The sequence below is a fragment of the Corylus avellana genome, chromosome 8, assembly GCF_965113065.1.
Source record: "Corylus avellana chromosome 8, dhCorAvel1.hap1.2, whole genome shotgun sequence".
Classification (NCBI taxonomy): Eukaryota; Viridiplantae; Streptophyta; class Magnoliopsida; order Fagales; family Betulaceae; genus Corylus; species Corylus avellana.
This window is the reverse complement of record NC_142497.1, coordinates 15489699-15504232: the sequence shown is the minus strand read 5'-3', so window position 1 is coordinate 15504232 and position 14534 is coordinate 15489699. Positions and strand designations below refer to the sequence as shown.

General features: G+C 36.0%; 2 protein-coding genes across 2 annotated transcripts; both read left to right on the top strand.

Moving 5' to 3' along the window:
- Window positions 1–9308: 9308 nt before the first annotated feature.
- Window positions 9309–11963, top strand: LOC148584169 (uncharacterized). The gene is made up of 3 exons (XM_088518776.1): window positions 9309–9621; window positions 9931–10626; window positions 11263–11963. Exons 1-3 carry the CDS (start codon window positions 9309–9311, stop codon window positions 11961–11963), a joined length of 1710 nt encoding a protein of 569 aa, XP_088374902.1.
- Window positions 11964–13285: 1322 nt separating this feature from the next.
- On the top strand, window positions 13286–14045 carry LOC148584168 (uncharacterized). Its single transcript, XM_088518775.1, has 2 exons — window positions 13286–13660; window positions 14022–14045. The coding sequence occupies exons 1-2, from the start codon at window positions 13286–13288 to the stop codon at window positions 14043–14045; spliced, it is 399 nt and encodes a 132-aa protein (XP_088374901.1).
- The last annotated feature ends 489 nt before the right edge of the window (window positions 14046–14534 follow it).

Here is a 14534-nt window from a genome sequence, read left to right as displayed (position 1 = left end):
AAGCGTCAAGCTTATCTACTTAAATGGCCTAACTTTAAACCATTTTTCAAGGAAAGAAAACTAGCAATCAATTTAACACGTAAAACACGGCTTAAACATGATGAATAAAACATAAGTTAGGGATAGATTAAACTTTATACCTTAAAGGTGAGAGCTTTACAAGCTTTAAGAGCATAAACCTTAAGGGAGACCCCCTCTCTCTAAGGTCTAGTATCGTAAAAATGGCAAAATTAAATAGATTTTCCTTCACTTACTTGTTCTAAAAATGTTAAATTTCAAATACACTGTCATTGGTCAATAGTTTTAAAGCAAGGATCGATCATTAGGTACATATTTGTACCATTATATGGTTTCAAAGCAATGATCAGTCATTTTACAAAATCATTATACCATTTGATCATTCTAAATCAACGATCGATCGTTATGATTGAAAACCCTAAAGGCACGTGTCTTGAAAATCCTTGTTTACCACTTTTTCAAACTGGCAATTTCAACATCTTGATAACTTGTTTTGGCGTTTTATAAAAAAAAAAATGGTACAAAATAAGTATATATATATATAGTGTGCACATGTATGTTATCATTATGGACTTAAACTAGTGATTTGTAAAAGAATTTGCCATATGTTTGGATGCAATGGTACAAAATATGCCCAGAGGGGTAGCCAAATGACCAGGGGGTGGTTTTGGTCACCTCATTTGGCCATTTGGTTTGGTCATCTCCAATCTAATTAAAGCAGGTGACCGAATCACCCCCACAGCCATGGGGTTGGTTCAGCCACCCCCCACCCCCTATAATTTTTGGCCAAAAGGGGTGGCTCAACTATTTCCTCTCTTTTTTTATATATATTTGTTTTTTTGTTGTAAGTGACACATGTCATAATATCAATATGATTGGTGCTAATGTTGCTCACTAGCCATTTTGTCAACTTTTCTAATAGTAAGGACTTTTTTTTTTTTTGGTTAATTACCTTTCACCCTTGGAATTGCAACTCATTGTTGACCCTTGAACTACTACATGTTATACTCAGCCATATTGAACTACCATTTTGTTTCAAAAACATCCCGCCGTTAAAGAATCTAGTTAAATCAAACAAAATATGTGTTTTTAAACGCAAAAGTATAAAAATACCCTCAAATAAAAAAATTAAAAAGTTTTAAAACTAAAAAATAAATAAATAAAAATATAAAAACCATAAACTATTAAAAAAAATAAGGGTGGTTGAGCCACCCCAAAAAAGGGTGGCTGACTCGACAACCACCAAGGGATGGTTTGGCCACCCTGAACCACCTGGGGGTGGTCCAGCCAATTCCCTCAAGTGTTGGGGGGTGGTTTGTTCACCTTCAAGTGGTTTTTTCTTTTTTGTCTGTTGATAGATTTTTTTTTTTTTTACTTTTTTAAAAATTTGTTTAATTTTAAAGGTATTATATATATATATATAAACTTAATTCTTTTAAACGATCAATTAATGCAGTCTGCATGCGAATTAAAAATTGGCATCTCAACATGAGACTCATTGGAAAGGGCCTATTTAAGGATCCTAACATTCCTTGGCCCCCAAATATATTAGCCAGAGATTAATCATCAAAATATAATACAGACTACTATTGATTGTTCTGAAATAGCATTAACGTCTATGCTTAACCAAACATAACATAAGAACAATCTCGATCAATCTGACGAATAGTTTCTCCAGCATCCCATATGGATTTGAGCCATATCGGATACAAAATCTCAAAAATGACATGGATCAAGTCATTCACCGCCATTAATTGGCTCCTCAAATCCATATTTTGCTAAACTAGCAATAACATCACATATATTCATAATGGAGGGAAAATAATACAATGATAAGTTCGACGACTTAGTGAGTAAAAATACACACGATGTACATGCTATTTGAATGATGAACTTAGTTGTTAATAAATTACATGCAGCATTATGAGGTGATAGTTTATCATGAATGCAATATAGTTATAGTATATGTTGTAATATAAGATTCAAATCATAGTTCAAATTGTATGGTCTACCCGAAATATTATCCATTCTTAGCAGGGTTGGCACTCTCCCAATGGACTTGTAATACAATGTCGGTGCCCTGGCCATTGTACGCTATTGTCTATAGCTAGCAGCCCGACCGAGTTCGACCTCGGATGGTCCACGCTATTAATAATGTACATCTTATAGTGACCCACCAATCAGACATGGTTACGCTGGTCACGAAACAACATTGGATTTAAGGCCCATAGAAACATACACACATTTGACCATAGAGTTAACATGAATCATAAGCCCATAGCCGTTATCCCACATGTACCGGTGTACTATGTCATAAGATGCAATTAGTCTTATCTGTCTTTTACATGCATGCTCTTACAAATCTCACCATGTTCTTTATCTTGCTTAAGTGACGCACGTTTTCACAAAATAGAGTTTATAGTAGATCAAAATCGATTTCATGCGAGTTGTAAATATGAATGTTTGGTACACATAAAATAGTCGTGCAATGTGGAAAAAATAACAACAAGTATTCATATGAGTTTGTACTCACCCAGGTTGTAAAGTTTCTCCATAATTTTCTCCAACTGTTCCACACCTTTGAAATCTGTGAAAAGACCTAACATCAGTCCTAAATTCAAGCTAAACAAGTTTTATACCTAAAAATGTCCAAAACAGAGTTTCTACCTGGCCAGTGAACGTTATGTCAAATAGTGCGAACGTTCGCGCTCGAAGTGGAACGTTCGGCCAGAAGGGCGTGAACGTTCTCTTCTAGGCAGAAAACCCCTTTCGAACCAAGCAATCTCCTAATCACTTCTAAGCAAGTTATAAAGTCACAACAAGGCTCCTAACATACTCCTAGCACAAAATAACATCTCCATGAAGAATAAAGTACGTTTAACAAGAATGAAATGCTAGCCCATATTTAAACCAAGATTAAAACCTAAAACAACATAAATCTAAAACTAGCAAATAAGCTATGTAAAACATTCTAGAGTAACAACTAGGTAAAGAACAAGGTAGGTTAAGAAGGTTACCTCTCTAGAGCAAGAACTCCCAATAAAGCATTCATTCTCCTTCTCACAACTCACAAAACACTCAAGTAGAATTTTTCTAAGGCTAAGAAGGCAGAATGAAGCTTAAAAGGGCGTGGGAGATGGTATTTATAGGGTTGGAAAAGTTGAAGGTGCTGCTATGACAAGTCTGCAGGTCAGCGAACATTCGATGGTCCAAGGGCGAACGTTTAGTGTACTATTTGCGTACTGGTTCAGGGGTTGGATGACATATGTTAGGTCATTACCCAGTGGATCAAAATTTAGTGAACGAACGTTCGGTGGTCCCCATGTGAACAATCGGTGTACTTTATTACCCATTGGTTTCTTGATTGCAGGCTGAACGTTCAGTGAAATTTTTGTCCAATGTTCGGTCAGAATCAAAAAGCCTCAAAATCTTCTCCCAGCGATCCCTAACGAACTAGGAAATCTTGCTAACCCTCTTACTAAGCTAAATACAACATAGTAATTACTTGTGGCACTACATTAAAGCCTTGCGAGAGTGTTAGAAGGGTTAAAAGTTAGGACTTTTTTATGTTTTGGAGGTTCTATCCAGAATGGTCGATTGGCAGGACAACGATTGATCGGTCACGTGGTAGAAAGTATATAGGTTTAGGTTTATGTGTGTTTTAGCTTAGACATGAGACTAGTAATTAAACCTCTCATAGATTTTGGTGTTGGTGATTTTTAGGACGATTACTAGGAGGAAATTTACGATAAAGATGAGTTAGCTCACACGAAGACGTGTTGTTGATCTTCTATGTCGTACTTATTTTATATGTATCAAATGTGCATGCTTTATAACTCATATGAAATACTTTACTAATATTGTGAACTTTATTTTTTATGTAATTAGAGTGTTTGTAAATGAAATATTGCATGGTGTGAGTTTTTGTAAGTGCATGCATATAAAAGATAATAATTAATTGTAACATGTGACATGGTCAAGGGTAGAGGGAAGGGGGTTAAGAGGGGTCAAATGCCCCCCCACAACTCTCAGAAATTCTCCTTACCCATTGTAAAATTTATGTAGATTCACATGTTGTTCACCCTCATTCACTTATTAGGAAGCAAATATTTCCAATAGGGTCGAGATTCATGACTCACATTGACATAATTTTCTTTATCATTATTTCAGGCATTTTCGTAAACTCTAAACAAAGGTTGAAGAAGACGAAGGTGGAAAGCGATGATACAAGTCTTCTAATTTTTGTAAAATGCATCATTTAGCTTATTTTTTTGTTATTAACACTTTTATTTAACTAATACAAAACGTGATGTTTCACTAATGTTATGAAACGCTCTTTAAGCTTAACACGACACTGTTTGTTGAGAGGTAATTTTGACAAAAACTCTGAAAGCCTTTTAAGTGTGAGACGAAATGATATGCAAGAGTTTATATTAAACAAACGACAACAATTTTTGTCTTGTTTTTTTTTTTTTAAGTTAACAGCACCAACTTTAAACCTAGCACTGAATTGTGACAATTTTTAAATCCTTAGCAGCTACCTCAAACCTACCTTTGATTTGTGGTAATTTATACCCTTCACTCTAGTTTGCGAAATAGTAAGTGCTATTGGACTATTTACAATTTGTCTAAATGTCATTATTTCTTTAGAGGTCTCTGTCTTTTGTAAATTTTTCTTTCTTAAAAAGTTTTTGGTATGTAATCTAATTTTTATATTGATTAAGATTTTTATATTTAGAATGCTCTTTTAAATTAAGTGTGTGTATATATATTGTTACATATTTAAATTGTATGAAATATATAATTGTAGTTACTATGGAGATTAATAATGATTCAATTGAGCTCCCTTCATTACCATTTTAGTGATAAAGACCAAATCCGAATTTATTTATTTTGTTGAATTGTTTATATATATATATATATATATATATATATATATATATATATATATATATATATATATATATATTATTTTATATTTTTATTCACATTTTTATTTTTTATTTTGACCTCCCCTAAACCAAAATTCTGGCTTTGATACTAGACATGATGTGCTGTGTATGGATGGCAGCTATGGGCTTACCACTATGTGAGGATGACCCTATGATCCACAGTTTACTTTTATGTTATTGGCATTGGATCGAATGGTTATTAGTGATTGGTGCAACCATTTACATGTGGTGGTCATGCCTTGTAGCATTGTTAATGGTGTGAATCACCCGGGGTTGGACTGTGTTAGTCCATTAACAATGACTTACTATTATGCTTCACTGGAGCACTGACTTTGTACCAAAAGTTATTTGAAAAACGCAAACCCTATCATGAAAGGATTAAAGGCTCGAATAGACCATATAGAGTATGACTATCTGTACTTGCTCACATGAGATATCATATACTATAAATACATTTCATCAACATGATTTTTTGCTTTGTCAGTTGATAAGAGCACTGTTGCGTAATATTGCATGTGGTTTTACCAAACGTTTTATAAACAGTATGAATTCACTGCATGACAACATGTTTCGAATGTATTAATTCACTAAGTCGTAAACTTACACTTTGATTTGTTTCCACTTGTAAAACATATTTTCTTTTAAAATTGAGCTACCTTTATACGTCAGAACCAAAAAGGACAAAGCCTTTGTTTCTGAAGGCCTTGAAGGATTTGGTTTGGTTGTTATTTGAGGAGTTAGACCTTGACATTGGCATTCCTTGTAGTTTGAGGATAGGAGTCATTTTGGCAAGTTTATAGGATTTCCAATGTTGGCATATTATATTTAATGACTTAATATACTAAGATAATTTTTTTATTTTATTTTTTGCTATATAATATACTCTGATAAGTTAGTGTTCAAAGTAATACATCCAACTAATTATCAATTAATTGGCATGGGGGCATTACTACTAACAATCTAAGTTGATCAAACAAATTGATTAATTTTGGGTGTGTTACACAAACATTCATTTGTTGATTGAATTGAGCTAGCCCAAATAGGTAAGCACAATTTTTTAAGACATTTTTTCTTTCCCGAACCTAGTTAAATAGGCTAAAAACCTTACTCAAAGTCCAAAAAATCCCTTAAATTTATTTTTCCTTTTGAGCCGTCGTCATCGCCCTTTCAACCTACACACGACTCCATTGTTGCTAGTCGCTAAGATGGCATAGAAAACCACAGTGGAGCACACCCCTTGTCTACGTTATATTTGCCGTCGTAGATCAAACATTCACCACAGTGCCATTGCTCCATCACCACGCCATGGTGTAGATTTGTTGCTCAACCATGGCAGTATGAAGCCACTAGGTGTAGTGTCTCAAATCTATGAAAATACCACACCTAGCTCGTGCTGCACTGTTATAACCTCTATAATAGGCATTTCTACTGTGTCTTGAAAGCACACCACCCTGTTCTTATGGTGCTGCCACTGCAACATTACCTTATGCCTCACTATTGTGCATGACCCTACTGTTGCGTGTGATAGGAGCACTGCCTACATAGTAATATTACATGACATTACTATTGAACGGGGAAGCTACTGTCTTTGTGCTCGACACTACAACTGTTGCATGTGCAGCGCTACTACCACACACGTACTTTGAGGTTGTGTGTAGTGTGTGGCGTAGTGGTTGTTAGGATTTCAAAGCATGGTATTGCGTGTGAACCATTGCACACACTCAAGAGCTACTGTGTTTCTAAAAACAATATATATGAGAACAACTAGCAAGGTTGTGTTAGTAATGTTAGAAAAATTGTACAACAAAATATAAATTATTTGATACCTTTCATGCATCAAAACATGATCTAATTTGCATTGTTCCATGTGCCTTAGCTGTTGAGTCTCAAGGATGTTCATCTTTCACTGGTGGAGTACGTTACTAAAGTGATATTTACAAAATCCACAGTCTAAGTACGTTACTACACTAAAAAAAAAAACAAAAAGAGAGATGTATTTTCCCACATTGTATCATACAACTTAAAACATTTTTTTGTAATACTACATAGAAATCAATTAACTGGTAATTGCCTCCGCCTTGTCCCTCACATAACAAGACTCAGGGATTGTGTACTCTCCTAAGAGAGAAAATACAGCGGAAAACTTTCAACCACAGGAATAAAAAAGCAGTTACTAAATGCCACAATCATAACAACAAAAGTAACAATAAAACGTCATAGCATAAATAGATGCTCAATTTGTACTAGTCAAAGACCAATCGTCAAAATAGATTACAGATCATAAGATAATTGTCTGAAAATAAGATAACAAAATCAACGCCTAAGTTTAAGTAATGCTGGCATGATGACAATCTCAATCATCTCCGCCCGTATGGTTCCTCCATCGTCTCACATGGACTTGAGCAAAACCGGGTCTATGTCCTTAAAAATGACCTGGATCAGATCCTGGGCCACCACCAACTGGTTGTCCGTAGTCATCCTCCTTTATGTTAGCTAGACCGCACAATTATACATAATGGAGGGGAAAAAATAAAGGGGTAAGTCTAAAGACTAGTGAGTAAATATATACATAGTATTTATGTCATTTAGTGATGAACTTCATTTGGTAAAGTATGTACATTTTAAGTATGATAGTTATCCATGAATGCAATATATATATATATATATATATATATATATATATATATATATATATATATATATATATATATAATCATGTGAATCAATAATAGTTCAACTGTATAGTCTACCCGAGATATTACACATTCTCAGCAGGGATGGCGCTGTCCCGATGGACTTATAATACAATGCCGGTGCCCCAAGCATTGTACGCTAACATCCATAACACTAGCAGCCCGATTAAGTCCGACCTCGGGTGGCCCACACTACTAATAATGTACGTCTTGTAGTGATTTGTCCGTTAAGGTTACGTTGGTCACGAAATAACTATTGGATCCAAGACCCATATATAACATCCACACACACATTTGACCATGGAGTTAACATGTATAGTAAGTTCACGACCGTTATTCCGCACGTACCTATGTACCATGTCATACGATGCAATAGTCTTGTCCGTATTTTACATGCATGCTATTACAAGTCTCATCGTCTCATTATCTTGTTAAGTAACACATTTTCATAAATGGTAGAGTTCATAATATAACAAAATGTATTTTATGAGAGTGATAAAATGCAGGTTTTGTACACAAAATAGTCATGCAATGCGGAAAAAAAACTGGCTAGTATCATGTGAGTTCATACTCACCCGGGTCGTATAAGTCCTCCGAAAACTCCTCCAAAGGGTTCGGGCTCTCCAAATCTGTGAAAAACTTAATATTAGTCGTAAGTCCAAACTAAAGCGAACCTAGAACATGAAAACATGGGCTATTAAATGACTGGCCAAAATGGAATTCCCCCGAAGTGCTTTTGGGCGAATGTTCGGACTCGAGGCTAAACGTTTTATCTTATTAATGAAGAAAAAAAAAATCAAATACGATATACAATTTATAGGAAATGAAAAAATAGAAAAACATAAGGATATTTTGAGTAGCATAAATGATTCCTACATGATACGTAAGAAAAAACCAAATAAGAGAATCTCATATTTTTAAAAATCCTATTAGATTCATAATCATTCTTAAATGCGAGTTTAATCACATTCTCATAGATTCAAATTCTCAAACATCACATTCTTAAAAATGTGAATGCTCAAAGAAATATTAGCTTACTCGAACCAAACACCATATAAATTCCTTTTGAATCGGTTCATTTCTGTAATAGGCAGGCTGTACAAGATGTGAAGTGGCAGCCACATGTTCATCCATGTGGAGTTACTAGAAGGGATAATAGACTAAGTATGCATTGTAAGGAAGCAGCTGCTTGTAGCTAGCATTCCAGTTGAGAGTCTATTAATTCGGTTATATGATTGTAAGGTAGTTGGGTTAGTTGTGAATCTATTAGTTAAAACAGGAGCTATAAGTAAGCACATTTCACTTGTAATGCTAAGCTTTTGGTTGATTGTAGTTCTTGATTGAACACGGAGATTGGCATTCTCAAATACGCTTAGGAGGTTGAGTAACCCGCGAAGTTGCTCTTGATCAATAAAGTTCTCTACTTCTTCTTCTTTTCTCATTCCTATTATTCAATTCTTTCATTTCTTTCCTTTGCTTAGTTGCCATTTCAGTGTTAATACATAAGAGTATTGTTACAAGTGGTATCAAAGCCCTCGATTCATCTATTTCTTGAATTATTTTTTTTTCTTTTCTTTTTGTAATCTTCATGAGAACTAGATCCATAGCTGAAAAAGCACAAATTGAGCACCCCAAAGATCCAAGAATGGATCTCTTAGAAGCCAAATTGGAGCCTTTGATGCAGATGTTTTCTGCCATGGCTGCCAAGGATAAGGGTCCTATCCATGAAGGTGAGGAGAGGACTGTGCCGGGCTATGATGCTCCTCATCAGTGGGAAGGAAATTTTGTAAGAGCATCAACAAGTATTGAGGGGGTTCACACCAAAGCTCTAAGGTTGGAATTTTCAACTTTCAATGGTGATGATCCTGATGCGTGGTGTTATAGGGTTGAGCAATTTTTTGACTTCTATGAAGTTCCAGAAGGGCAAAAATTGAAGATTTCTGGATTCTACATGGAAGGTAAAGCCCTGTCTTGGTTCCAAGCTTTGAAAAATACCAATAATTTGTCTAGTTGGACTGAGTTTTTAGTTTATGTTCAAGTTAGATTTGGTAAGGGTTCATATGATGACCCTATGAAGACCTTGTCTAAACTAAAACAAACTGGATCATTGGAAGAGTATAAGACTCAATTTGAAGTGTTAGTAAATAGAGTCTTAAGGTTGATTGATTCTCATAAGTTGAGTACGTTTTTTAGGGGATAACGTGATGATATTAGGCTGCCAATGAGAATGTTTAATCCTAAAACATTAAATGATGCATATGCCTTAGCAAGAATGCAGAAGGAATGTATTATGCTTACCAACAAGTATGGAAAAGCTAGTTGGAGTTCTTATAGGTACCAAGGAGGGGGAAATGATGGTAATTCTGGTTTCAATGCTGGCTTCAATAAACAGTTTGTTAACTTTCCTAGACAAGTTCAATGGGGTTTTGAAGGGAATACTCAGCCAAAAGGATTTGTTAATGATAATTCTAAAGCATTAGTACCTATGCAGAAGATTTCTCTTGCTCAGATGGATGAGAGGAGGAAAAAAGGGTTGTGTTACTCATGTGATGCTAAGTGGAGTAGAGGGCATGTGTGTTCGCTGTTTTTAATTGAAAGGGTTGAAGAGCGGCTAGGAGTTAATGAAGTTGTTAGTATGGACAGGGAAGAGGAGAATCCAGGGAAATTTTTTGTCAATGAAGAGCCTGAAATATCTCTAAATGCCATCATAGAAACCCCTAACCCAAAAACTATGAGATTGGTAAGAACTCTATTGGTAGGAACTCTAAGAGGTCAGCAGGTGCTTATTTTAATTGATTTGGGTAGTACTCTTAATTTTGTGGATGAGCATCTGGCTAAGGTGTTAGGTATGTCAAGTACTCACAAAGATGCTATTAAGGTGAGGGTAGCAAATGGTCAACAAGTCCATAGTCCAGGAAAATGTGGAGACATTGCTCTAAAGATGCAGGGAATTGTTTTTTCAGGTAAATTTGTATATCTTACCTCTGGCTGGTTGTGATGTAGTCTTGGGTATTCAGTGGTTGAGAATATTAGGTCCAATTCTTTGGAACTTTGTTGACCTGACTATGGAGTTTCAATGGGGAACCAGGAGATGTAGTTTGAAAGGGTTGCAGCAGAGTCCTGAATGGAGTGTGGAAGATGTAAACTCATTCAAGTGGTTAAAAAGAGGGAATAAGTGTGTGTTATTACAGCTGATTGAGGCAGGAAATTATGACATACAACAGCTAAACAATCCTTCTAAGTAGAAAGGAAGTCAGAATTGTGGAGTGTTAGATGATATTTTGAAGGAGTTTGATGATGTTTTTCAAGTATACCTACTAAGTTACCACCAAGTAGGTCGCATGATCAGGCCATTAACCTGCAAGATGGGGTGCAACCTGTGTCAGTCAGGCCTTATAGGTATCCATTTTTTCAGAAAGCTGAAATTGTAAAGATTGTTAAAGGGCTGTTGTAATCTGGTGTAATTCGACACAACACTAGTCCATTTTCAGCTCTAGTAATTCTAGTAAGGAAGGTAGATGGAACATGGAGGATGTGTATGGATTATAGATCTCTCAACAAGGTAACTATTAAAGATAGTTTTCCAATTCCTGTTGTAGATGAGCTATTGGATGAGCTGTGGGGAGCTACCATTTTTTCTAAATTGGATTTAATCTCTGGTTATCACCAGATTAGAGTGGTTGAGAAGGATATTCCTAAGACTGTCTTTAGGATACATGAAGGGCATTATGAGTTCTTGGTGATGCCATTTGGCTTAATTAATGCACCTTCTACCTTCCAAAGTTTGATGAACCACATTTTTCAGCCTTACCTTAGAAAGTTCATCTTGGTATTCTTTGATGACATTTTGATATTCAGCAAAGATGTCAGTAGCCACAGACAACATTTGCAAATGACTTTAGAAATTTTGAGGAAGAACAAGTTATTTGCTAAGAAATCTAAGTGTAGATTCGGCTGTAAAGAGGTGGATTATCTAAGGCATATTATTTCAGTAAATTGGGTGAAAGCTGATCTAGGAAAGATTCAAGCAATGGTTGAGTGGCCATTTCCAACCAACATCAAATCCTTGATGGGTTATTTGGGGTTGACAGGTAACTATAGAAGATTCATTAAGGGGTATGGATCCATTGCAGCTCCATTAATTGCTATGTTGAAGAAGAATGCTTTCACATGGGATGAAGTGGCCAAGGAAGCTTTTCCGAAACTCAAAACTGCAGTGACTGAAGCTCCTATTTTACCTTTGCCAAATTTCTCACAGCACTTTGTTATTGAATGTGATGCGAGTGGAATGGGGATATGAGTAGTTTTGATGCAGAATTGTAGGCCTATTGCTTACATCAGCAAGGCTTTGAAAGGAAGAGCTCTTCTCATGTCTACATATGAGAAAGAATTGTTTGCACTAGTGACTACCATACAGAAATTGAGACCTTATCTGTTAGGTCAGAGTTTTGTGGTTAAAACTGATCAACAGAGTCTGAAATTTTTACTGGAGCAAAAGGTGGGAACTCCTTTTCAGCAGAAATGGATTACCAAGTTGCTTGGTTACAATTTTACTGTGGATTTTAAGAGGGGAGTGGATAACAGGGTGGCTGATGCTCTGTCTCGAAGGGAGGGTTGGGCAGATGAAGTGGCTATTTCTCTTATATCCATTCCAACTGCTAATTGGGTTGAGAAACTTAAAGAGCAATACTTGAAAGATGAGGGGTTGAAGTCCTTAATTGATAAGTGGCAGAGTAACAAGTTGAATACAAACAAGTTTGCTTTTAGGGATGGATTGTTATTTTACAAGAATAGATTGTATTTGGGAAGCTGTCAAATCATTAAGGATCAAGTCTTGGCTTTTATGCATAGTGATCCAATGGCTGGCCATTCTAGTTTTGAAAGAACAATGGAGAAAGCTAAGAGAGCTTTCTTTTGGAAGGGTATGAAAAAAGATTTGAAGACTTTTATTAGAGAATGTGAAATCTGCCAACAGACCAAGCATGAGAATACTTCTCCTGCTGGGCTACTTCAACCTCTGCCAATTCCTCTTCAAATCTGGTCTGATATCTCCATGGATTTTGTGGAAGGGTTGCCAATCTCTACTGGACATTCTGTAATTCTGGTGGTAGTGGATAGGTTGTCCAAATACATTCACTTTATCTCATTGGCTCATCCTTATACTGCATCCAAGGTGGCTCAACTCTTTGTTGCTTACATCATCAAGTTGCATGGTATGCTTACTTCCATAGTTTCGGATAGAAACCCCATTTTTACAAGTGCTTTTTGGATGGAATTGTTTAGATTGCAAGGAACGACTCTGCAGATGAGCACTAGCTACCATCCACAATCAAATGGTCAGACTAAAGTTGTGAACAAGATTTTGGAGAATTATTTGAGATGTTTTGCTCATGATAGGCCTAAACAGTGGATAAATTGGTTACCTTGGGCAAAGTTTTGGTACAATACAACTTGGCAGGGGTCTATCAAAATGTCTCCCTTTGAAGCAGTGCATGGCAGATTACCACCTAGATTGTTATCTTATGTGCCAGGTACTACTAGGGTGGCAGTTGTAGATGAAGTCCTAAAATCTAGGGAGGAGGTTTTAGCCCTTTTACAACACAATTTGCAGCTTAGCAACAAATGAAGAAATATGCTGACTTGAGGAGGAGTGAAAGAACTTTAGCCATTGGCCAACAAGTTTATCTTAGGCTTCAACCCTATAGACAAGGCTCTTTACTGGTTAGAAGAGCTTTAAAATTGTCTCCTCGCTTCTATGAGCCCTTTATTGTGGTTAGGAAGGTAGGGGAAGTGGCTTATGAACTCAATTTGCCAGATTCTACCAAGATTCATCCAGTATTCCATGTCTCCCAACTCAAGCCTAAGATAGGGAGAAGTAATACATCAATTCCAAAATTGCCACCTGTTAATGTGAATGGAGTTATTCAGCCTGAACTAGTGGTTGTTCTGGATAGGAGGTCTCGAGCTCATGAGAATCGTGCAGTCACTGATTTATTGGTAAGATGGCCAGGATAGTTAGTTGAGGATGAAACTTGGGAGGAATTTCAGTCTTCGAAGAAGGCCTACCCACACCTTATGGGGCAAAGTGTTTTAAAACAGGGGAGTAATGTAACAGGCAGGCTGTACAAGATGTGAAGTGGCAGCTACATGTTCATCCACGTGGAGTTACTAGAAGGGATAATAGACTAAGTATGCATTGTAAGCAAGCAGTTGCTTGTAGCTAGCATTCCAGTTGAGAGTCTGTTAATTCGGTTATATGGTTGTACAGTAGTTGGGTTAGTTGTGAATCTGTTAGTTAGAACAAGAGCTATAAGTAAGCTCATTTCGCTTGTAATACTGAGCTTTTGGTTGATTGTAGTTCTTGATTGAACATGGAGATTGACATTCTCGAATATGCTTAAAAGGTTGAGTAACCCTCGAAGTTGCTCTTGATCAATGAAGTTCTCTACTTCTTTTTCTTTTCTCATTCATATTATTCCCTTCTTTCATTTATTTCCTTTGCTTAGTTGCCATTTCAGTGTTAATACATAAGAGCACTGTTACAATTTCATAGTTTCATGTCATTCTTTTGATGTTTTATTGCTCAAGCAATACCCACTATACATACAAATATCTATATTTTTCATGCTTATCCTCATAAAAATCTAAATTAAAGAGGATAATTTGTTTTTAGTACTTATCAACTATGAGCTTCCAAACCTCTTGCTGACAAGGCGAACATGACCAACATCTATCCTATTCAAATCTTTAAGAGCTCACACCTTCTCAAATGGATTTGAATCTATAGGATCAAACCCCAATATATATATATACATATATTTTCCACCTAAAATACACAATCATTGTGTCAAAAAGATTAAATTCAACCGGA